Genomic DNA, 25,815 nt, shown 5'->3' with positions numbered 1-25,815 from the left:
GCAGGAGAATCGCTTGAACTTGGGAGGCAGAGGTTGCAGTGAGCCAAGATCCTGCTATTGCACTCTAGCCTGGGTGACAAGAGCGAAACTCCTTCTCAAAAAAAAAAAAAACCATGTGATGGTGAGACACACGTTTTGCAGAAATGTTGGCTGAGATAGTCCAGGAGAATCTCTGTGAGCTGACTTCTTACCTAGAGTGGAGGGTGGATGGAAGTGGCTGTGCCTACACACCCACACTGCCTATGCAAACCGTGGGCTGCCTGCATTACACACGCAAGCCTGTTTGAGTCTCATACAACCCAAAGACAAAGGTGTAACCCCTTTTCAACAGTGACAGTGCTGAGGCTGAGAGCAGCAAAGGAATTCATAGCCAGTCAATGGGGGTACTGAGACCGGGCTGGGTCTGAAGTGGGTTGTATCCTCTCTGTGCTCGCAGAATGAGGCTCGAGAGCTCGTCTAAACCCCTCCTTTTATTTTTACTTATTTATTTATTTTTTGAGACAGAGTCTCACTCTGTTGCTCAGGCTGGAGTGCAGTGCCGTGATCCTGGCTTACTAAAACCTCCCTCTCCCGGGTTCAAGCGATTTTCCTGTCTCAGCCTCCCGAGTAGCTGTGACTATAAGGCATGTGCCACCACACCTGGTTAACTTTTTTTTTTTTTTTTTTTTTTTTTAGTAGATACGGGGTTTCACCACGTAGCCCAAGCTGGTCTCAAACTCCTGAGCTCAAGTGATCCACCCATCTCAGCCTCCTGGGGTGCTGGGATTACAGGTGTGAGCCACTGTGCTCAGCCCAAAACCCCTCATCTTATATCTAAGGAAACAGAGAACCAGAGAGGGAGCTGACTTGCCCAAGGTCACAGAGGGTTGTGCTAGAGCTTGTCCAGACACAGGCTCCAAATCTAGACCAGCGTTTCACCTCTAAGGTCATATGTTACTTCTTTTACTCACCTGTCTTAAGATGCCCACAGGCTCCATAACTTACTTTTAAAAGGAGGCAATAGAGACTATTTTTAAAAGTCAATCCTTCCCTCTGGAAATCTGCCTCTGCCTTCATTGTGCTCTCTGCTGGGTTTCCATTAGGCTGCAACTCAAGCTACCAGTGCCTCCGTTTTGTGTCATTTTCAAAGAAATTTTGTAAAGCAGCAGCTCTATTATTCCAGCAGGGCCTGATCACCTCTCCCCACCCAACGCTGGTAAAAATGACCCACTTTCCCCCATCATCCCAGCCCGAAAGGCCAAGATGCTGAATGACACAGGCTGGCTTTCTTTTTCTTCTGGTGTTAATCAAGTTCTTGAAGATGACATCTCTCTCTGGAATAAGCCAAAAACAGCAGAGTTTGATTTCCAGGTTTAGCCCTAATGGTACAAAGACCTGGACTAATGTGGCTTATTCAAAGTTCCAGCTATGCTTTTAACTATTTTAGCCTTCATGAACTATTTACATGCATTTGGAACAATATGATTCAATGGTGTTGGAAAATCATCATGATGTCATGCTTGCAATAAGCAGCACAGATGTAGGTGTGTCTTGATCCAATACACATTAGAAATGCACCGATCCACACACAAGTCCGTGAAAATGTCTTCAGCTGCAAGTAACAGAGCATCCAATAACTTGTGTCTTAAATCTTGGGTGAGCAACTGTCTCTGTTTGCCTGGGACTGAGAGGTCTCTATGGATCTGGAAATTGCAGTGCAGAAAATGGGACAGCCCCAGGCAAACCAAGTCAGTTGGTCACACTACTTCAGTCATAAGGACATTTAATATTTACTTGATAAGCAGTCCAGATGCAGGTGGCCTGGGGGTCAGTGGGGTGGCCCAAGGATGCTATCAAGAGTCTGGCTGTTTCCTCTCCTCCCCTCTGTCATAGATAGCAAACCTGTCCCCTTCTGCTCATGCATAGTAAGTCAATCACTGTTAGGATAGATTTGGCAGAAGAAAAGGATTTATTCACACCAGTGCAGCCAAGCAAGGAGGTAGGAGAAAAGTTCTCATATCTGTCTCCCTGAAGATGGGATGTAGGTATCTTTATTGCTGGGACCAGCTTGGTCATAGAGACCCCGACCCAGGCGGCACCGAAGGAATTAAGCAACAGACACAAAGATAGACTGCAAAAGTGGGAAACAGTGGGACGTCACAGGACTACTGACTGGCAGCACTTCTCAGCTGAAAGCCCAGAGCAGACTCTGACCCACGTATTTATTCTTTGTGAACAAGTTGTTTTGTTTTTTGTTTTGTTTTTTTGGACGGAGTCTTGCTCTGTTGCCAGGCTGGAGTGCTGTGGCACAATTCGGCTCACTGCAACCTCCACCTCGGTTCAAGCGATTCTTCCGCCTCAGCCTCCCGAGTAGCTGGGACCACAGGCGCATGCCACCACGCCCGGCTAATTTTTGTATTTTTTTAGTAGAGACGGGGTTTCACCATGTTGGCCAGGATGGTCTTGATCTCTTGACCTCGTGATCCACCCACATCAGCCTCCCAAAGTGCTGGGATTACAGGCGTGAGCCACCATGCCCGGCTGCGGTTATTTTTACTAAGCAGGTGTTCAGTGTTTCTTCATAGAATAAAGATAGACTAAATCGGCAGATAGTGCCAGTTCACTACTAAGATAGAGATAAGCTAGAAAGCGCCCTTCGTGAGTCAGCAATGGGGACAAGGTCATGTATTCTGCGTTTTGGGAACTGGTTTAACTAGTGCATGACTGGTGCATATTGCTTACTATTTCAGCAGTTTTCTGCCTGGAGATGGCTTGGTGTTCCTTGCTATCGTTTCTCAGTAAACAATATATAATCTGTCACATACACGTCAAGTTATCTACTGTTTGGCTGTTTGACTTTTAGCTATCTAAGTTTTAAGATCAGCTAGAAGTAAGTGGTTAAAAGCAAGCAAGGCAAGTGAAGTTTGGTGGGCTTAATCAGGTTAGCATTCAGTTTCACCACCTCACCTGAGAAGCTATAGGAGCTTAGGACCAGGAGCGGCGAGAATGCAAGGCCCTAATCATCCTTCCCAGAAGCCTGCCCGAGCATACTTATTCTTGCATTGAATTGGCCCAGAGATGTCATGGCTACCTTTAGTTGCAAGAGAGCCAGGAAACGTGCGTGTCTGGCCAAAGCAAATGGGATTCTGTGACTGGCTTCCATCAAGACTGGGCAGGTTGCCTCCTGGACAAATAAGAGCTCTGGGAGAAAGGGGGAGGCGAAGGTCTGCAACTCTTGCAGCCATATGTAGAAGAGACAACACAGTGAAATTGTCAAGAGCAGGAGCTAGGGCTGAATCTCGAAGGTCACTTACCAGTACGGAACTTTGGGCGCGTTGCTTAACCTCCACGTACTCATCTGTAAAATGGGGCTTAAAATAATGTCTCTCTTCCTGGACTGCTGTGAGGGTCTAGACGAATTTATGCACAGAAAGTGCTGAGTGTGATGCCTGGCTCATAGTAAATGGTCTGTAAATGCTGACTTCTTTTTTTTTTTTTTTGAGACGGAGTTTCGCTGTTGTTACCCAGGCTGGAGTGCGATGGCACGATCTCGGCTCACCTCAACCTCCGCCTCCTGGGTTCTGGCAATTCTCCTACCTCAGCCTCCTGAGTAGCTGGGATTACAGGCACGCAGCACTGTGCCCAGCTAATGTTTTGTATTTTTAGTAGAGACGGGGTTTCACCATGTTGACCGGGATGGTCTCGATCTCTTGACCTCGTGATCCACCCGCCTCGGTCTCCCAAAGTGCTGGGATTACAGGCGTGAGCCACCGCGCCCGGCCAAATGCTGATTTCTTAATGGCAGAACCCATCCTTCCATCTTCCAGAAAAAGACTTGATTTTTAGTTAGGTGAATAATGGACAGCTTGGGGTGGGGGGACAAGCTTCTTTCTTGGGGGGATGTTCAAAGGACCATGAGACTTTTGGTTTTGCCAAAACCCTCATGGTCCTTTGGGGTCCTTCTGGGGTTTGTAAGTTGAAGAACAAAGCTGAATTATTTAGGACAGGGGTGTCCAATCTTTTGGCTTCCCTGGGCCACGATGAAAGAATTGTCTTGGGCCACACATAAAATGCACTAACAGTAACAATAGCTGATGAGCTAATAAAAAAAATCACACAAAAAAAATTTCATGTTTTAAGAAAGTTTACAAAATTATGTTTGACCACCTTCAAAGCCATCCTGGGCCAGGTTTGGACAAGCTTGATTTAGGACCTGATGGTCCTCCTTTGTGTGGAAGAGGTAGAGAGAGGGAGAGAAGAGATAGGGCATGAGGAAAACAGAGCCATCTCATGGGGACATTGATGGAGTCCTGCAGCGTGATTCCTGTCAGCTCTCCTGTAGAATTCCACCTGCTTGTCAATGGGTTGTAGGCTTGGATCTCTTGGGAGGATTCAGTGACATGTTAAGTGCAGCCTAGCGAGGGACAAAGGGCTGGGGCAAAGGCCCCCAGGGCAAGCCTGCCACCCTTTGGTTACATGGAGGAAAAAGACTGGTGTGAAATCCACCAAAAGTCCCGGAGTGGAAGCGGCCTCTGTTACATGTAGGTCAAGGTCATGCACACTTTTAGCTTCCCTCTTTGTATTTGTTTGTATTTTCCAAAATTTCTACAGTGGTTAGGGATCCATTCTACAATCCGATAAAAATGCTATTTACAAACTTTTATTGGCCGGACATAGTGGCTCATGCCCATAATCCCAGCACTTTGGGAGGCTGAGGTGGATGGATCACTTGAGCCCAGGACTTTGAGACCAGCCTGGGCAACATGGCGAAGCCCTGTCTCTACCAAAAACACAAAAAATTATCTGGGCATAGTGGTGGTGTATATTCCCAGACTTCAGAGGCTGAGGAGGAGGATGGCTTGAGCTCAGGAGGCAGAGATTGCAGTGAGCCAAGATTGGACCACTGCACTCCCGGCCTGGGTGACAGAGCCAGACCATTTCTCAAACAAAAATAAAAATAAGAACTTTTACAAAGAGAACTATAGTAACTGAAAGTTATTTTTGAAAAAGTTTTACCTCAGGAGGCTGAAGCAGGGGATCGCTTGAACCCAGGAGGCAGAGGTTGCAGTGAGCCAGGATCACACCACTGCACTACTGCATTCCATCAGCGGTAACAGAGCAAGACTACGTCTCAAAAAAAAAATGTTTACATGTTCGCTCCATTCCTCAGAAAGAGTGCTTCTTCTGCATCCTTTTATCTTTCCTTTTTTTCTCTGCTTCTTTATTTTTTATTTATCTATTTTTTTTTTGAGATGGAATCTTGTTCTGTTGCCCAGGCTGGAGTGCAGTGGTGTGATCTTGGTTCACTGCAACCTCTGCTTCCCGAGTTCATGCAATTCTCCTGGCTCAGCCTCCCGAGAAGCTGAGATTACAGGCATGCGCCACCACACCTGGCTCATTTTTGTATTTTTAGTAGAGACAGGGTCTCACCATGTTGGGTAGGCTGGTCTCGAACTCCTGACTTCAAGTGCTCCTCCTGCCTCAGCCTCCCAAAGTGCTGGGATTATAGTGTGAGCCACTGTGCCTGGCCATTCTCTGCTTCTTTCTCACAGCTAATGATAATAGTAAAGGCCAAGGGTGGTGGCTCATGCCTGTAATTCTAGTGCTTTGGGAGGCCGAGGCAGGAGGATTGCTTGAGGCTAGGAGTTCAAGACCATCTTGGCCAACCTATCAAGATCCCATCTCTACAAAAAATTTAAAAATTAGCCGAGTGTAGGCATATATGCTTGTAGTCCCAGCTACTTGGGAAGCTAAGGCAGGAGAATCCTTTGAGCCCAGGAGTTTGAGGCAGCAGTGAGCTATGACTGCACTGCTGAACTTCAGCCTGGGTGATAGAGCAAGACCCTGTCTCTAAAAACATAGTAATATTAGATAGCATGTATTGGGCATTTAACTGTATATGTCCCAAGCACTGTGCTCAGTGTTTGATGTGCATAATAATCCCAGCAAGTAGTACTGCCATCATTCCTATTTACAAAATGACAGCCAGCTGCAGTGGCTCACACCTGTAATCCCAGCACTTTGGGAGGCCAAGGCAGATGGATCACCATTCGAGACCAGCCTGACCAACATGGTGAAACCTTGTCTCTACTAAATAAAAAAAAAAAAAAAAAAAAAAATTTGGCTGGGCCTGGTGGCACATGCCTGTAATCTCAGCTACTTGGGAGGCTAAGGCAGGAGAATCACTTGAACCTGGGAGGCCAAGCTGCAGTGAGCCAAGACTGTGCCACTGCACTCCAACCATTGCACTCCAGCCTGGGCAACAAGAGCAAAACTCTGTCTCAAAAAAGAAAAGAAAAGAAAAGAAAAATAAATAATTACAGATGAGTGAAGCGAGACAGAGAAGGAAGTCACTGCGCCACGGCCCCTTTGAGCCACAGTTGTTTGGTGCCAGAACTCTGCCTCCTCCTCACTACCTGTCCTCCTTTTGTCCTTTTTCCATCTTTTCCTCTCTTGCCTCTCAAAAATTCTCAAGAATGTGCTAATTCTGTGGTTAGAATCCAAGATTCCTTAACTTCAATGTGATTGCCATGGTGGCCGGCTCGCTCTCTGTTGTGGGAACTGTTCTGTGCACAGTAACATGGTTAGCAGTGTCCCTGGTCTCTACCCACCAGATGTCAGTAGCAAGCACAGCCCCTGCCAACACACGCTCAATTATAATAACCAAATATGTCTCCAGGCATTGCCAAACATCCCTGGCGACCAAGATTGCCCTGATAGAGCCTGATCTCTGCGAAAGCATTCGAAGTCTCTCCAGCTGAACGATCGCTGATAGAAACCCACGGGAACAGTCTGTGCCGTCCTGGCAAGCCCATGCTCATTCGAGGCAGCTGTCACCTGCTAGGACATTCCAGGGCAGGGCTTGAGAAATTCTTGGTGTGCCTCTGGCAACAAGAGATGCAGGCTGAAGCAAGGTATTTCTGCCTCTTGTCCTGAAACTAGGATGCTGAGATTAGAATGGACAGCATGAGTTGTTCTTGTGTGGCAAAAGCAAGGGGCCCTGCTGTGGTTTGTATGTTTGTCCCCTTTAAATCTCATGTGGGAATTAGTCTGTGCTCACATTTCTATAAAGAAATTCCTGAGGCCGGGCACGGTGGCTCATGCCTGTAATCCCAGCACTTTGGGAGGCTGAAGTGGGTGGATCGTTTGAGCCAAGGAGTTTGCAACCAGCTTAGGCAACATGGTGTAACTCTATGTCTACTATAAAAACATTGTTTTAACTACCTGAGATTGGGTAATTTATACAGAAAATAAGTTTTATTGACTTGCAGTTCCACAGGCTGTACAGGAAGCATGGCTGGGGAGGCCTCAGGAAACTTATAATCATGGTGGAAGGTGAAGGGGAAGCAGGCACATCTTACATGGCTGGAGAAGGAGGAAGAGAGCAAGGGGCAGGGTGCTACCCACATTTAGACAACCAGATCTCGTGAGAACTCACTCACTATCACGAGAACAGCAAGGGAGATATCTGCCCCCATGATCCAATCACCTCCCACCAGGCCCCTCCTCCAACATTAGAGATTACGATTTGACATGAGATTCGGCAGGGACACAGATCCAAATGATATCATAGGGCCTAGTGGGAGGTGTTTGGGTCATGGAGGTGGATCCCTCAGGAATAGATTAAGCTCTCCCTGGGAGGTAGGGGTGGGTGAGTTCTCGCTCTTTTAGTTCCTGGACAGCTGGTGGTTAAAAAAAGCCTGGCACCTCCCCCTCTCTCTTGCTTCCCCTCTTGCCCTGTGATCTCTACACACATGGGCTCCCTTTCACCTTCCATGAGTATAGTCAGCTTGAGGCCCTCGCCAGATGTCCCATCTTCCAGCCAGCAGAATCGTGACCCAAATAAACCTCTTGTCTTTATAAAGTATCCAGCCACAGGCATTCCTTGATAGCAACACTCAACAGACTAAGACAGGGCCCCATGCTGGTCTACAGATGGCACTGCTGAAAGGAGTCTGCTGACTCCTTTCAGTCCTTGATGTAGACCCTGAGGAATGAGGCAGAAAGATCAGTGGACTCAGACTCCAAGGGTCGATTTCCAGTTCTGCTCCTGCTCCCATGAGCTGTGTGTACACAGTTGAGCCTCTTTACCTGTTTCTGCATGAGTAAAATGAAAATATGATTGCTGTCCTCTGGCTTTTCCTAGGACAGTTGTCAGAAGCAAAGTAAGATATTGGCTCCAAGTGACCCACTCCATCACTCACCTTCTTTGTAACATCTGAAGTATTTGATTTGTGTTTATCTTCTGCCTCTGCTAGCAAAATGTCATCTTCATAAGGGCTAGGTCTTCTTTGCTGCTGCAAGTGCCAGAGATGATAACAGTGCCCCACATAGTAGATGTTCAATAAAGACATGCAGGCCAGGTGTGGTGGCTCATACCTGTAATCCCAGCACTTTGGAAGGCCAAGGTGGGAGGATCACTTAAGGCCAGGTGTTCGAGACCAACCTGGGAAATAGCAAGACGTCATCTCTATGAAAAGTTTAAAAGTTAAAAAAAGAATTAGCTGGACATGGTGGCTGCACACCTGTAGTGCCAGCTACTTTAGAGGCTGAGGTGGGAAGACCACTTGAGCCCAGGAGTTCAGGACTGCAATGAGCTATGATTGTGCCTTGGGTGATAGAGCAGGACTCTGTCTCAAAAAGCAAAACAACAAGAATAAAAAAAACAAAGACATGCAGAGTGAATGTGAACTTATGTATCACGGGGAAGCAATTTGAAGATGTATCTCAACAGCTGTGGAAATATCAAGCCCTTTGTACATAGTGGTTCCAGTTCTGAGAATCTAAACCCCAAATCCAACATGGAGAAAAAGCCTTATAGGCACTGATATTCATCCTACAGTAGCCAAAATTGCTCAAACATCCTGAAAAGCCAGCTTTAGTAATCAAGATGAGGGCATAATTAGCACCATCTCAATGAATCTCCTTTGTGAAACTGCAGACAGCCATTACAAATATTGTTTACAGTAAGATTAGTTAATATTTGTAGCATACACACAAAACTAGAATAATGTGTAATGCAAAACTATAACGTGTAATGCAAAACTGGGTTGCAAAAGCAACCCAATTGCTGAGATTACAGGAGCCAGCATCCACCACCCCCAACCACCACACTGTTGGGAATGTCATATACAATCTCTCTAGAGGGCAATTTGGAATTTCCTACTAAAATATAAGTGTTCATGTCACTAGACTCAGCAATTGCATTTCTAGGAATTTATCCTAGAAATATATTAGGAAACAACCCAGATGCCTATGAATAGGGGAATAGTTAACTACATTATAGTTAAATAGATCACTGTATATCAGCGCCACGTGGGGTGGCTCACACCTGTAATCCCACCTACTCTGGAGGCTATCACTTGAATCTGGGAGGTGGAGGTTGCAGTGAGTCAAGATCACACCACTGCACTCCAGCCTGGGCAAGACAGTGAGACTCTGTCTAAAAAAAAAAATTAAAATTAAAATAAATAAAAATAAAATACATCACTGTGTACCTATAAACGGAATACTATGCAGCCACTAAAAATGTAGAGATTTGCATATACTGATATGGAAAGATGCCCAAGACTATTAAAGATTATTAAATTGAAAAAAGCAAATTACAGAACATTTTTGTACAGTAACAATGGTATCACATATTGTAGTATAAGCATGTCCATTTTTTAAAATCTGGAGGCAGCTGGGTGCAGTGGCTCACACCTATATCCCAGCTTTGAGGTGGGACGATTGCTTGAAGCCAGGAATCCAAGACCAGCCTGGGCAACATAGCGAGGTCCCTGTTTCTACAAAAAATTGTTTAAAAATTAGCCTATAGCCCCAGCTACGCGGAGGTTGCAGTGAGCCAAGATCATGCCACTGCACTCCAGCCTGGGTGACAGAATGAGACTCTGTCTCAAAAAAAAATAAAGTAAATAAAATAAAACAAAAAACAAAAAGAGTGATGGATCATTTCTAAGTTGTGGGATAATTGAGCAGTGTTTGCCTTTTTCCTTCTGAGGGAAAACTTCTACAATTAGCATGTATAGCTTCCTCAAAAGATACCCCACCTTCAGCAGCCCTCTTTGTGTTAACTGGGTGGTGTTCAGGGTGTAATGCTCTGCTGATGTAACCTGATGTTGGTGGTATCCCGTTTCCCTAGGATGGATGACATCCAGCTCTGCAAGGACATCATGGACTTGAAGCAGGAGCTGCAGAACTTGGTCGCCATCCCAGGTAACCATTTGCAACTTCACCTTGTGCTAAGAAGATGCCTGGGGGCCCCCAGCCTGGCCCATCTGTACCCCTGGGTCTGGAAGACAGAGCCTAATTCTTGCGATGCAGTACTCCCTGACCACATGTTTCAAACACAACTTGAAGTCATGCAGACCTGGGTTCAAGTCCTAATTAATTCTGATCACCTTCTTGTCCTTGGGCAAGTCATTGTACTTCTCTGAGACTCAATTTCTCCTCCTCTGAAAATTGGGTAGTGACAGTAAGAGGACCTGATTCATTGAGTATAAATATCATAAAGAGGCTGGGCATGGTGGCTCATGCCTGTAATCCCAGCACTTTGGGAGGCCGAAGAGGGTAGCTCACTTGAGGTCAGGAGTTCGAGACCAGCCTGGCCAACATGGTGAAACTCCATCACTAGTTAAAATACAAAAATTAGCCGGGTGTGGTGGCGGGTACCTGTAATCTCAGCTAGCCAGGAGGCCGAAGCAGGAGAATCGCTTGAGCCTGGGAGGCGGAGGTTGCAGTGAGCTGAGATCATGCCACTGCACTTCAGCCTGGGCAAATTAAATTAAAATTAAAATTAATCAAATTAAAATACATAAATACCATAAAGATCAATGTGATAATGCAAACTAATTGCTTAGCTTGATATTCGGCTTCAAGAGTCCGGTAAATATTAGCAGTTATGACCATTATTATCCTACTTGGGAACAGACAGTCACCCCAGATTTGCTGGTTATTAATGCCTGACTTACTTGGTGACTTCTCCAAAAAATCTTCCTTTGCCCATCAGGCTGGGTTAGGTGCTCTCTGTGGGGCTTACCCTTATCAAAGTACTAGTCCCAGGCTGGACATTATGGCTCATGCCTGTAATCCCAGCACTTTGGAAGGCCTAGGCGGGCAGATCACTTGAGGTCAGGACTTTGAGAACAGCCTGGCTAACAGTGAAACCCCATCTCTCCTAAAAATACGAAAACTAGCCAGGGGTTGTGGCCTGTAATCCCAGTTACTCAGGAGGCTGAAGTGAGAGAATTGCTTGAACCCAGGATGTGAAAGCTGCAGTGAGGTGAGATCTCACCACTACACTCCAGCCTGGGTGACAGAGCAAGACTCTGACTCAAAAGAAAAGAAAAAGAAAAAAGAAATACCTGAGTAATTTATAAAGAAACAGCTTAAATTGGCTAAAGTTCTACAGGCTGTACCAGAAGCATGATGCTGGTGTCTGCTCAGCTGCTGGAAGGCTTCAGGAAACTTACAATCACGGCAGAAGAAAAGGGAGCAGGCATGTCACATGATCAGAGCAGGAGCAAGAAAGTGAAGGGGAGGTGCCACACCAATCACCTCTCATCAGGCCACACCTCCAACACTGGGAATCACATTGCAGTGTGAGATTTGGGTGGGGACACACATCCAAGCTATATGAGAATGGTGCTGCTGATTGGTTGGGGCTGCAGTCATAGGGGTGTGAAAAACGGTTCTCGAGGGTGCTAAGTCCACCTCTGGGTGGCAGGTCCAGGTGGAGCCATTGGTCATCAGAAATGCAAACACCTAAAAACGTATCTCAAAAGGCTGATCTTAGGTTCTGCAAAAGTGATGTTACCTGCAGGAGTAATTGGGTAAGTTGTGAATCTTGTGACCTCTGGAATAATGGCTGTAGTTATTTATGTCTGTGCCTTAGCAGAATTCAGCCACCTCCCATCCTTCTAACATGGTGGCCTTTTATTAGCTTTACAAAGGCAGTTTAGTTGTTGAGAAGGGTTATAATCATTTAAACCATAAACTAAATGTCTCCCAAAGATAGCTTGGCCTAAGCCTGGGAATGATTAAGGGCAGTTTGGAAGTTAAAGGCAAGATGGGGTTGGTTAGAGCAGATCCCTTTCACTGTGATAATTTTCTCACTGTTACCATTTTTGCAAAGGTGTTTTCACTGAGGCCAGATAAGCACTCACCATTGTCCTTGACTTGAATGTTTTTGCCATGCTGTCAGTTCAATAAGTGTGTCCCAAGAGGCCGTTCTGCAGCAAGCCCTGAACCGAGGTGCTGGGCATGCAGTGATGAACAGAGAACAGTTCTCTACTTTCAAAGAGCTCACAAGTTAGTAGAAAGAGACTGGGCCCAGCACACATGGGCACCCATAAGTGGCAGTTATTACTGAGCTGTAAGTGCAGCATGATGAGCCTTAGAGCAGCGTTTCCCAACCTTGAACTATTGACATCTGGGACTGACAAATGTCAGTATCATCCTTTGGGGTTGATCGTTTTTTGTTGGGGAAGCGGGGCTCTGTGTTGTGTCTTGTGGGATGCTGAGTTTCATCCCTGGCCTCTACCCACTACAGGCCATTAGCACAACCTACCTCCCCCCATCCCGTAGTGGTGGTGTTATCAGAAAGGGATCCTGATCCAGACCCCAAGGTTTTTGGACCAAGAGCAAGAAAGAATTTGGGGCGAGTCTGTAGAGCAAAGTGAAAGCAAGTTTATAAGAAACCAAAGGAATAAAACAATGGCTACTCCATGGGCAGAGCAGCAGCTTGGGCTGCGCAACTGTTTATACTTATAGCTATTTATTGAGTACATGCTAAACAAGGGGTGGATTATTCATGAGTTTTCTGGGAAAGGGGTGCGCAATTCCCAGAACTGAGGGTTCCTCCCCTTTTTAGACCATATACGGTAATTTCCTGATGTTGCCACAGCATTTGTAAACCGTCATGGTGCTGGTGGGAGCACCTCTTAACATTCTAATACATCATAATTAGCAGTGAGGACCACCAAAGGTCACTTTCATCACCATCTTGTTTTTGGTGGGATTTGATCAGCTTCTTTACTGATACTGTTTTATCAGGAAGGTCTCTGTGACCTGTATCTTGTGCCAGACTCCTGTCACACCCTGTGACTTAGAATGTCTAGCCTCCTAGGCTTGCAGCCCAGTAGGTCTCAGCCTTATTTTACCCAGCCCCTATTCAAAATGGAGTTGCTCTGGTTCAAACCCCTCTGACAGTGACAATCAAAAATGTATACAGACATCCAGATGTTGCTGAATGTACCCCAAGTGAAACTGGGGAGCATTCAACATTGCCCAGTGAAAGGAAAATGAAGTCCCAGGACCCCAAATTCACTATACCAAAAGGAAAAGTTAAGCTTGGGAACTGTGAGCTATGCAAAAAACTGCCTTTCTTTTTTTCCTGAACAGATAGCTAGCTGCAAGATAGAAGGCCATCTGCTTTCCCAGGGGGCCTCCCTCACCCTGACAATGTAAATTAACAGCTTATCCTCATAGGTAGGGGACAAAGACGAGACTAGAATCATCATCCCTCCGCCCATCCGGAAACAAATGCATATTTGACTTCCTCCTCTACTCCACGTTTCCCTTATCCTATGTAAAATGCAGATTCACCGAGGGCCAGGGAATGCAATCCTCCCCTTCCTGCCCTCTCTTTTCCCTTTAAATATTGAAATCCTGAAAAGCCTTTGCAGGAAAAAGCACAGGCCAAGGATCCTACTGTTGCCTCTGTCTCTTTTTCCCAGGCGCCTCCTTGACTTTGGCAAAATAAACCTCGAGATTGACTGAGACCTTCTCAGACACTTTGCAGCCTATAGTCCCCACATAAGAGCTACTACTTTAGTAGTTAGGGTGCAGTATTTTGGGTTTGAATTCAGCCTTAGTAGGTAGGTGAACTTCGTGAAAGTTCACGACTTAATTTCTCTGCATCTTGAATTCCTTGTGTGGAAAATGAGGCCAATAATAGCACCTCCGCATGGTTGTTGTGAATATCCCATAAATAACAAATGCAAGGTGTAGGCGTGTTTGACACAGTCTTGTTGTAAGGGTAGTGTGTGCGATGACAGGAGAACTGAATCCTCTAGCTTTCATGAGCATTACTAGGTGCCCAGCACTGAACAGGCCATGAGAAAAAATGAGTGAATAGACTCTCCTAATTGAAAGAGAGTGACAGCTAGTGGGCATGGGGTTTCTTTTGGGGGTGATTAAAATGTTCTAAAATGGATTGTGGTGATGGTTGCATAACTTGCAAATACACTTGGAACAGATGAACTGCATGGTGTGTGAATCATATTGCAATAAAGCTGTTACCAAAACAAAAAAGTTAAATGTCAAACATAAAACAACAAAGGAATGGAGGAAAAGTACCAGAGTCTATTCACCACCCATAGAAATCCCAGTGCAGCTGCTCTGGCATCGTTGGCTTTGGACTCTGGCATTGTAATAGAACTCAACTAGTGATACAGTTTGGCTGTGTCTCCACCCAAATCTCACCCTCAGTTGTAGCTCCAATAATTCCCATGTGCTGTGGGAGGGACCTGGTGGGAGATAAATGAATCATGGGAGGGCAGTTTCCCCCATACTGTTTTCATGGTAGTGAATAAGTCTCACAAGATCTGATGCTTTTATAAGGGATTTTCCCTTTCGTTTGGTTCTCATTTTCTCTGTTGCCTGCCACCATTTAGATGTGCCTTTTGCCTTCTGCCCTGATTGTGAGGCCCCCCTAGCCACATGGAACTGTGAGTCCATTAAGCCTCTTTTTCTTTAATAAATTACCCAATCTCAGGTATGTTTTTATCAGCAGTATGAAAATGGACTAATACAACTAGGGTCTATTCACCTGGCACAGTAAGACCAGCTGTCTATCCAGAGGTTTTGCAGTGGTAAAAAGGAAGAAGTTTATTTGCAAGGCTCCAAGCAAGGAGGACTGGGCAGCTAATATTCCCAGCATGACCTCCTCAATGGCTTGTACATAATGTAACTGCCCAACAGGTTCACCTTGCCCTCTGCCTAGACAAAGCTGATTTATCGAGACTGGGGAATTACAATAGAGAAAGAGTAATTCACACAGATCCAGCTGTGAGGGAGACAGGAGTTTTATTATTACTCAAATCAGTCTCCCTGAGTATTCCAGGATTAGAGTGATTAAGGATGATTTGGTGGATGGAGGTAGGGGTGCGGTGCAGTGAGTATGGAGTGCCGATTGGTTGGGTCGGAGATGAAGTCTTAGGGAGTCAAAGCTGTCCTCTTGCATTGAGTCAATTCCTGGGTGGGGGTGACAAGATCAGATGAGCCAGTTTATCAATCTGGGTGCCAGCTGACCCATCAAGTGCAGGGTCTGCAAAATATCTCAAGCACTGATCTTAGGTTTTACAATAGTGATGTTATCTTCAGGAGTAACTTGGGGAGGGTCAGCATCTTGTAGCCTCTGGCTGCATGACTCCTACATCATAACTTTGAATCTTTTGGCTAATTTGTTAAGTCCACTTTCACACCGCTATAAAGAACTGCCTGAGACTGGGTATAAAGGAAAGAGTTTTAATTGACTCACAGTTCAGCATGACTGGGGAAGCCTCAGAAAACTTACAATCGTGGGGGAAGGTGAAGGAGAAGCAAGGCACTTTCTTCACAAGGTGGCAGGAAGGAGAATGAATGTAGAAGGAACTACGTGGTCTCTCCTTTGACGCACGAGGATAGTAGCGATTACAATTCAAGATGAGTTTTGGGTGAGGATGCAAAGCCTAACCATGTCGCCTACAAATTCAGTCTAGTTCCCATGCAAGAAGGGAGTTTGTTTTGGGAAAGGGCTGTTAACATCTTTGTTTTAAACTGTAAACTAAGTTCCTCCCAAAGTTAGTTCAGCCTATGCCCAGGAATGAACAAGGACAGCTTGGAGGTTAGAAGCGAGATGGAGTTGATTAGGTTGAATCTCTTTCACTGTCTCAGTTATAATTTTGCGATGGCGGTTTCAGTAAGGGTTTTTAAAGGCAGGGATAAATTTCAGTCAAGCAGAAGTTACAGGCAAAATTGTAAATCAAACATGGAGATTACACATTGGTTTTGGCCTAAAAGGGCAGCATACCTTGAGGCTAGGGCTTACAGGTCATAGGTAGATTGGAAGATTTTCTAATTTGCAATTGGTTAAGAAAGAGAAGCTTTGTTTAAAAACCAGGGTCAAGGCTAGGCGCAGTGGCTCCTGTATATAATCCCAGCACTTTGGGAGGCTGAGGTGGCCAGATTGCTTGAGGCTAAGAGTTTGAGATCAGTCTGGCCAACATGGCAAGACTGCTGTCTCTACTAAAATTACAAAAATTAGCCGGGCGTCGTGGCGCCTGCCTGTAATTCCAGGTATTCAGGAGGCTGAGTCAGGAGAATTGCTTGAACTCAGGAGAGGAAGGTTGCAGTGAGCCAAGATTGTGCCACTGCATTCCAGCCTGGGCAACACAGCAAGACTCTGCCTTAAAGAAAGAAAATAAAAAATTAAAATAATAAAAATTGGAGGTCAGCAGAAAAGAATGTCAGCCCTGGCCTGTGGGTGTGAGTCCCTCCAAGCCTCTCAGGAAGATATTTAGAAAAAGGAAAGATAGAATTCAGTCCTTAGTCTTCCCTTATCTGATGTCTATATGCCAGTGATCCATTCGGTAAGGCCCTGGGTTTCTGAAAAACAACTCAGACGAATATGTTAAGATGTTTATCTTTAGTTTCCAAAGAGAACAAAACATCTCCAGATTCTAACTTCTGGCTATTGTTTTAGGCTACTATTACCTTCTTGCTAAGCTGCTTGTTGACTTTTCAAGGCTAGCTAGGTGCCTAGAATTTTCTTTGAGGGGACTCAAGATTTTCCTTTATTTGCATGCTTGGGGTGGTAGCTTCAGGGGGAGGGGGCCTCCCACAGGTTCCAAAAGGGAGTCCCTGTGTTACTGGTGTAGGACGTCCAGGTTCTTGATGTTTTGAACAAAGAACTGGACAAAATGCACAAAAAAAGCGAGGAAAGAATGAAGCAACAAAAGCAGAGATTTATTGAAAATGAAAGTATACTCCACAGGGTGGGAGCCAGCCTGACCACCGGGGCTCAAGAGCCCCATTACAGAATTTTCTGAGTTTTAAACACCCTCTAAAGGTTATCCATTGGTTACTTGGCATACACCATATGTAAATGAAGTGGTAACCCACAATCAGTAAAGTGAAGTTACAAAGTTACACTTCTATGCAAAGGTAGACAATCAGCCTAATAACTGAAATTACAAAGCTATACTCCTATGCAAGCATCTGATTGGTTGCTTTCTGCAAGCAATCAGAGATACTTTCCATTTCTCATCTGCCACACAAAAAATGAGGGGGGTTTAACAAACGGTGTAGTCTCCAGTCTTTTCGTTACTTAGGTGTGGAAAGCTGGGGTTTTCCTTTTGATTTAGTTTTAGGAAGCTGGCCCTAGGTTCTCTGCCTCCAGACCCTATTCTCTTGCCTCACCTGCTGCATCTCAGCATTAGTTTTTTTGTTTTGTTTGTTTGTTTTTGAGATGGAGTCTTGCTCTGTCACCCAGGTTGGAGTGCAGTGGCAAGATCTCGCTCACTGCAACTTCTGCCTCCTGGGTTCAAGCGATTCTCCTGCCTCAGCCTCCTGATTAGCTGGGATTACAGGCGTGTGCCACCATGCCTGGCTAATTTTTGTATTTTTAGTAGAGACAGGGTTTTTCCATGTTGACCAGCTTGGTCTCGAACTCCTGAGCTCAGGTGATTTGCTGACCTCAGCCTCCCAAAGTGCTGGGATTACAGGCATGAACCACCATACCCAGCTGAGCATTGGTAATTTTTAAAGCTTCCCACATGATTGTGATGAGCAGTGAGGGTTAGGAACCACCAGGTCTGTTCCACTCTCTCATTTACAGCTCTCCAAGGAATAGTCTGGCTGAAAGTTACAGAAACCCACCCAAGCTTATGTAAGCACAAAACAGGCAATTACTGGAAGAACAGTAGAGTCTCCTGAAGCCCTAGGGCATTGCATTCATTTCCCAGAGCTGCCTAACACACTGATGCAAACTGGATAGCTTAAGCAACAGAAATGTATTCCCTCGGTTCTGGAGGCCAGACATACAAAGTCGAAGCGTTAACACCACGTTCCCTCCCAAGACTGTAGAGGAGACTCCTTTGCCTCTTCCTAGCTTCTGATAGGGTTAGTGAAGCAGTGTCGTTGACTAGAATGAATACCCAACATTCCTCATCCCAAGAGGATGAAGGACACGGACACTCAGGAGGAGTAAGTTTAGGAGCTGAGGTTTAATCGGCAAAAGAAAGAGAAAGGAGAACAGCTCCCTCTGTCTTTCAAGAGGGGTTCCTGAATGGGGATTTCCACTGTGGCAGAGCGCACAGGATTTTATAGGCAGGTTTGAGGAGGCGGTGTCTGATTTACATAGGGCCCACAGATTGGTTGGACCAGGTGTGACATTTACATAGCACGTGGGGAGGGCTGGCAACTCCACCCTAATCTTATTATGCAAATAGACTTTCCATTTGGCGGGCCCCATACTGTCTCCTCCTTACTGTATACTGGCTGGCAAAGAGAAGGGAGCGTGGCGCCGCCATTTTGAACATGCCTAGTCCAGGTTGCCTTTTCTTATGGGCACAGCTGCCAGCATTCAGCCGTGTAAGCTTCCAGCTTTCTTGACTATGTCCACAGCTCGATTTTACTGGCTGCTCTTTCTTAGAAAAGAAAATGACTTGGGGGCTGCTTTTCATTAAAAGGAAAATCTTACCTGAGCACTTCCTTACCCTTGCTATCTGTATAATAATTTCTTCTTAAGTCCTGTAGCGTTAGCAGCGGCCAATCCATACGGGTCTAAAGCAACTTGATTCTTGCCTCCTCAGAGTAAAGAATTCCACCAACATAAGGCAGAGAGACTGAAGCAGGTTTTAGGGCAGGAGCAAAAGTTAATTAACAAGTTTTAGAGCAGGAATCAAAGTAAAGTCGGGCAGTGGCTCACGCCTGTAACCCCAGCACTTTGGGAGGCCGAGGTGGGCCGATCATGAAGTCAAGAGATCGAGACCATCCTGGCCAACATGGTGAACCCCCCGTCTCTACTAAAAATACCAAAAATTAGCGGGGAGTGGTGGCTAGTTGCCTGTAATCCCAGCTACTCGGGAGGCTGAGTTAGGAGAACGGCTTGAACCCCGGAGGCGGAGGTTGCAGTGAGCCGAGATCGTGCTTCGTTCCAGCCTGGTGACAGAACGAAGCTTCCTCTCAGAAAAAAAAAGAAAGAAAGTAAAGTACACTTGGAAGACAGCCAAGTGGGTGACTTGAGAGATCCAAGTGCACCGTTTAACCTTTGATTTTGGGTTTTATATGTTAGCCTGCTTCCAGAGTTTTGCATCTCTCCTCCCTCCATTTTTCCTCTGGGCAGGTTGTCCGCATGCGCAGGGGCCTGCCAGCGCTTGGCAGAGGCCGCATGCGCAGTGTATTTAGGGAAGTCATGCACATGATCATTTGACATGTTTTCCCTTTACCACTTGAGTTTTCCCAAGGAAGGTCATATGCCAGTTAGACTCCGCCCTTTTGCCTCTTAGTGTGCGTGCTTGAACCCAATCTCCCAGCTCCTAAGATCTCATCGGGAAGCTGCTGATCACTTCAGGTGTTTTCTATCTATTGGGAGATGGCCTTTCCCTGGTACCAGCTGCGACCAATTATTAGTTTAGAGAAATAGTTTTAACAACTGCCTGACATCACCTGATGGTTTTCTGACTCTCCTTGGGGGGAATCCCCTCTCCTGTCCTGCTCAAGTCTGTATGGCTACCTAGTCTAACAGTAGCACACACAGTCCTTGGCATTGCTTGGCTTGTAATTGCTCCACTCCAATCTCTGCTTCCATTTTCACATGACCTTCTCCACTGTGTGTGTCTGTGTGTCCTCTCCTCTTCTCCTCTTTTTTATTTTTCTAAAAGACAGAGTCTGGCTATGTTGCCCAGGCTGGTCTTGAACTCCTTGGCTTAAGTAATCCTCCTGCCTCAGCCTCCTGAATAGCTGGGATTACAGGTGCAGGCCACCATGCTTGGCTCTTTCCTCTGCTTATAAGGACCCAAGTCATTGGGTTTAAGGTCCATGCTAATAAGTGTGACCTCATTTTAGCTTAACTATTATAATTACGTCTGCAAAGCAACTTCCACATTACTTTGGAAATAGAGTATTTCCAAATAGAAGAGACATAAACTGGGGAAAATTATTTCCAAATAGGGCACACATGAATTTTGGGGGTGCCTTAGTCCCTGTGGCTTGCTGTAGACTGGAGGCTTATAATTCACAGTTCTGGAGGCTGGGAAGGGCAAGATCAAGGTGTTGGCAGATTCAGTGCCTGGTGAGGGCTTGTTCCTTATAGATGGCACCTTCTCACTGCGTCCTCGTGTGTTGGAAAAGGCAAAGCAGCTCCCTGGGGCCTCTTTTATAAGGGCATTAGTTCCATTCCTGAGGGCTCTACCCTTATAATCTACTCACTTTCCAAAGGCCTCGTTTCTTAGTACTATGACCATGGAGGTTAGGATTTCAGCGTTTAAATTTGGGGGTGCTGCTGAGTACCATGGCGTGCACCTGTAATCCCAGCTACTCAGGAAGTGAGGCAGGAGATGGGAGAATCACCTGAGCCCAGGAGTTCTAGACTGGCCTGGGCAACATAGCAAGACCCTGTCTTAATAAAATAGTTTTAAAATTTTTAAATGAAGTTGATGGGGGGTAGGCAAATATTTAGATTATAACAGGAGAGCTATAGGTGACCGCACTATTCAACCCACTATAGATGTGAAGCTCAGCTCAGCCCTACAAGGACCTGGAGCCAGACACAAGCAAGCCTATGGAATGTTCTTCCCCTCACACCCATTTTGGGGGCAAATTCGACTTTTTTCCGCTAGCCCATGAGCCAGGCAAGACCATTCTGTCTCCCTTCCATGATGTCCCCAGGCAAAAACCCAGTTCTCAGAGGCTCTGTGTCCTAATTTCAACATCTCAGGAAGCTTGATGGACCTAGTGTGAGTCACCGTCTCCCTCTTGGGAGGGAGGATTCTCAGGGCTCAATGTTGGCTCAGCAGGACACAGGGGAGCCCACTGAGCTTCCACACACCAAGGCAAAGGAATCATGTGTACGAGGCCACCAGGGAACCCCCCAGAGCATTTGTGCACCTGGGTGGTCTTTGGTGGACACAATGGCTGGGGTGCAGGGAGAGGATATCTTTTCTTTCTTTCTTTTTTATTTTTATTTTTTGAGACAGAGTCTCGCTCTGTCACATAGGCTGGAGTGCTGTGGCATGATCTTCACTCACCGCAACCTCTGCTTCTTGGGTTCAAGTATTCTTCTGCCTCAGCCTCCCAACTAGCTGGGGTTATAGGCGTGTGCCACCATACCCAGCTAATTTTTGCATTTTTAGTAAAGACGGGGTTTCACCATGTTGCCCAGGCTGGTCTCAAACTTCCAACCTCAGGTGATCTGCCCACCTTGGCCTCCCACAGTGCTGGGATTACAGGCGTGAGCAACTGCACCTAGCCTCTGGAGACATAAATTTTAATTGTCACAACTACGGGAGTGGACACTCCTGGCATGTGGTGAGTAGAGGCAAGGATGCTGCTAAACATCCTTCAATGCCAGGACAGATCCCTACACCAGAGAATTATCTAGTCCCAAATGTCAGTTGTGCTAAGGTGGAGAAGCCCAGATTAAATGAAAACGTAAAGCCCATGGTCGTACAAATGTAATTCTAATAGCTGCAATTTATTAAGCACTTAGAATGTGTATACTTATGATATTTGCCTTTGTTTCTTTCTTTCTCTCTCTTCTCTCTTTCTCTTTCTTTTTCTTTTTTTTGATTGCCATGTTACCCAGGCTGGAGTGCAGTGGCCAGATGTCAGCTCACTGCAACCTCTACCTCCTAGGTTCAAGCCATTTTTCTGCCTCAGCCTCCCAAGTAGGTGGGACTACAGGTGCCCACCACCACGCCTGGCTAATTTTTGTATTTTTAGTAGAGACAGGGTTTCATTATGTTGGCCAGGCTGGTCTTGAACTGCTGACTTTGTGATCCACCTGCTTCGGCCTCCCAAAGTGCTGGGATTACAGACTTGAGCCACCACGCCCGGCCTTTTGTTTATTTAAATAAATGTGTATTTCTTTTGTACCTGTTTCAGTACATATTTACATTAAAATAACAGTGACAATGTAAAATAATAGTGTGTAACAATAGCATCTGATTTTTCATGAGCTCTTACTATGCGTCAGGAGTGAGCTAGGTATTTTACTTGGTTTATACCTCTTAAAACTTGCCACAGCCCGAGCTCACTGGCTCATGCCTATAAATCCCAACACCTTGGGAGGCCAAGGCAGGAGGATCACTTGAAACCAAGAGTTCCAGACCAGCCTGGCCAACATAGTGAGATCCCGTCTCTGCAAAAATTTAAAAAATTAGCCAGGTGTGGTTGCACGTACCTGTGGTCCCAGCTACTTGGGAGGCTGAGGTGGGAGGATCATTGAGCCCAGGAATTCAAGGCTGCATCCAGCTGTGATTGCATCATTGCATTTCAGCCTGGGCAACAGAGTGAGACTCTCTCAATAACAATAATAATAGTAATAAAACAACTTGCAACAACTTTATGGTTATCTGTGTCAAGAGATTGGATTCTCAGAGAGGTTGAGGAGCATGCCCAGAGTCACACAGCAAGGAGGATACCAGAGCTGGGATGTCATGCCGTGACCGTGGGACTCACAATTGTAACTCACAGTTGTGATAGGAGCTACAAGCCAGGGAGACCATATAGGAGGCCACAGCATGCTCTGGGGAGAGGGAATGGTGGCGCGGGCTCAGGAGATGAGAGGAGAAGGTGAGAAGCCAGTGGGAGGGTCACATGGCAAGCACATGGGTACTAGGGGAATCAGGTATGATGCCAGCAAGCCGTGGTCAAGTTGGCAAGCTGGGGGTTCTCAATGGCAAGTAGGTGAGTGAGGCTGGCAGGTGAAAGGGTCACATCATGAAGCAGGTGGTGGGTGATGTCTGCAGGCAGGTGGGTGGTACGTATGGACAGGTAGGCGGTGCCTATAGACAGGTAGATGGTGCCTTCAGGCAGGTGTGTAGTACTTATAGACAGATGAATGATGACTGGAGACGGGAGGGTGGTACGTATAGATGGGGGGTACCTATAGACAGGTGGGTGGTACCCACAGGCAGGTGGCTGGTGCCTACAATAGGTGGGTGGTGCCTGCAGTTATGTGGTGTCTGCAGGCCGGCAGGTAGCACCTGTAGGCAGGTGGGAGGTGACGGGAAAGGTATGTAGCACACCCGCAGTTGAGCAGCACTGGCCAGTGACTTGGAGACTTGGGCTAGTCATAGGTCTGTGAGCTGATGCAGCCTTTTCGTGTGAGTAGGCGGCTTCTCCTGGGAATCGCTGCAGCTGAGGCTCTGGGGGAGGCTGGGGAATACCTCTATTGGCGAGTGACAGAAGACGTGGATGAATGGCTTGGAGACAGAGGTTCACCGGTGCTGGAGGCTCAGCCAGTTGTTGGGTGATTCTGGATAAAATCTAGAGAGCGGTGGTGGGCACTTGTGAATGTGGAAGTGCTGTCAATGGTTACTTGGAGAGTAAAGTCACATCATGAGCTCCTAAAAGAGCCTAAGTGAGCAGGGGGCCCTAGTGAGTCTATGGGTGCTGGTGTGTGCTTGGAGGGGGCAGGGAGCAGCTCTGTGATGCTGATGAGTGATTTGGGGAATCAGACCCAACCCACAAGACTTACCACAGCAGGAGAAATGACACCATTGTCCAGTGCACCAATGGCCAGGAATTGAGAATGGCTAGCAAGCCCACTGCCCTTCTTCGTGCAGTGGTGGGCTCCTGGTTAGTGACAGAAACCAATTTTCTCTCCTATCCAAATATTATGTCCCCCTTACCTCTGATTCTGCTTCCAGATCCAGAAGAAATTATCAGCGCCAGTCTTGGGCAGGCAGACAAACTACCTCACTTTTTTTTTTTGAGACAGATTTTCGCTCTTCTTGCCCAGGCTGAGTGCAGTGGCATGATCTCAGCTCACTGCAACCTCTGACTCCCTGGTTCAAGTGTTCAAGCAGTTCTCCTGCCTCAGCCTCCCAAGTAGCTGGGGTTACAAGCACACACCACCATGCCCAGCTAATTTTTGTATTTTTAGTAGAGATGGGGTTCACCATGTTGGCCAGGATGGTCTCAATCCACCTGCCTTAGCCTCCCAAAGTGCTGGGATTACAGGCGTGAGCCACCGTGCCCAGCCCACATTTTTTATTCTGAAGGGGTCTGAGCAGAAAGAGACCAAGTGGGTTTAAGGTTTTGCCTCCTAATTTTCTCAGACCTCATCTTCAGCCCTCTCTTTTCTTTTCTCTTCGGCATCGTAGTACTTGGTGTTTGGGACAAGGTTAATGTCATCAGCATGGATGATTTTTTTTTCTGGCAAATTGGTTTACACTCACCAAAGAGGCATTCCCTCCCAGCACCCCCATCTGAGTCCCTTCTCACTCCGTCTTTGCAGAAGCCTCTGGCTTTGTCGTTACTATTTACTGAAGGCTCTGAGACAAGGCCAAGCACTCCACTAAGCCATTTACTAACATTCTGCAATTAAAAATTTTATTTTGGCTGGGTGCAATGACTCATGCCTGTAATCCCAGCACGTTGGGAGGCCAAGGGGGGCAGATCACAAGGTCAGGAGTTCAAGACCAGCCTGGCCAACATAGTGAAACCCCATCTCTACTAAAAATACAAAAAATTAGCAGGGCGTGGTGGCACACACCTGTAATCCTAGCTACTAGGGAGGCTGAGGCAGGAGAATCACTTGAACCCAAGAGGTGGAGGTTGCAGTTGAGCCGAGATCATGCCACTGCACACACACCAGCCTGGGTGACACTGCAAGACTTCGTCTCAAAAAATAAATAAATAAAAATTTGATTTTATAAGTTCCAGGGTACGTATGCAGGACGTGCAGGTTTATTACACAGGTAAACATGGGACATGGTGGCTTGCTGCATCTATCAACTTAGCACCTTGGTATTAAGTCCAGCATGCATTAGCTATTTTTCCTGATGCTCTCCCTCCCCACACCCACCCCCAACAAAAAAAAATTTTTTTGAGTCTTTTGCTGTTACCTGGGCTGGAGTGCAATGGTGCAGTCATAACTCACCACAGCCTTTTACTCCTGGGCTCAAGAGATTCTCCCACCTCAGCCTCCCAAGTAGCTGAGACTACAGGAGCATTCCACCACACCCGGCTAATTTACAGAGAAATTTTTTGTAGACATAGGTGGGTCTCACTATGTTGCCCAGGTTGGTCTTGTACTCCTGGCCTCAAGTGATCCTCTTGCCTTGGCCTCCCAAAGTGCTGGGATTACAGGCAACAGCCATTATGCTCAGCCCATCACTCCCATTTTAAGCCTCACTGTGTGTGTGTGTGTGTGTGTGCGTGTGTGTGTGTGTTTCTTTTTTGAGACAGAGCCTTGCTCTGTCACCAGGCTGGAGTGCAGCAGCATGATCTTGGCTCACCGAAACCTCTGCCCCCCCCAGTTCAAGCGATTCTCCTGCCTCAGTCTCTCGACTAGCTCAGACTATAGGCGCATACCACCACGCTCGGTTAATTTTTTGTATTTTAATAGAGATAGGGTTTCACCATGTAGGTCAGGATGGTCTCGATCTCCTGACCTCATGTGCCACCTACCTCGGCCTCCCAAAGTGCTGCGATTACAGCGTGAGCCACCACGCCCGGCCAGCCTCACTGTATTTTACAGATGAGAAAACTGAGGCTTGAAGAGGTCAGGTTGCTTCTCCAAGTTCACCCAGAGGGTGGAAGGGCAGAGTCAGGACTCTAATCCCG

At 46.4% G+C, this 25,815-nt stretch overlaps 1 protein-coding gene across 1 annotated transcript in view; it reads left to right on the top strand.

Moving 5' to 3' along the window:
• The window catches only part of BMERB1 (bMERB domain containing 1), a 167,247-nt gene that overhangs the window by 134,564 nt on the left and 6,868 nt on the right, over window positions 1–25,815 (top strand). Inside the window, exon 3 of the mRNA XM_012477438.2 lies at window positions 10,121–10,194. Within this exon, the coding sequence (XP_012332861.1) occupies window positions 10,121–10,194 (74 nt within the window). The remainder of the gene's footprint in view (window positions 1–10,120; window positions 10,195–25,815) is intronic.

This window comes from Aotus nancymaae, unplaced genomic scaffold (genome assembly GCF_030222135.1).
Source record: "Aotus nancymaae isolate 86718 unplaced genomic scaffold, 86718_ANA_hifiasm-v0.15.2.pri h1tg000049l, whole genome shotgun sequence".
Taxonomy (NCBI): Eukaryota; Metazoa; Chordata; class Mammalia; order Primates; family Aotidae; genus Aotus; species Aotus nancymaae.
The sequence above is the reverse complement of the archived record's forward strand: the minus strand, read 5'-3'. Positions and strand labels throughout refer to the sequence as shown.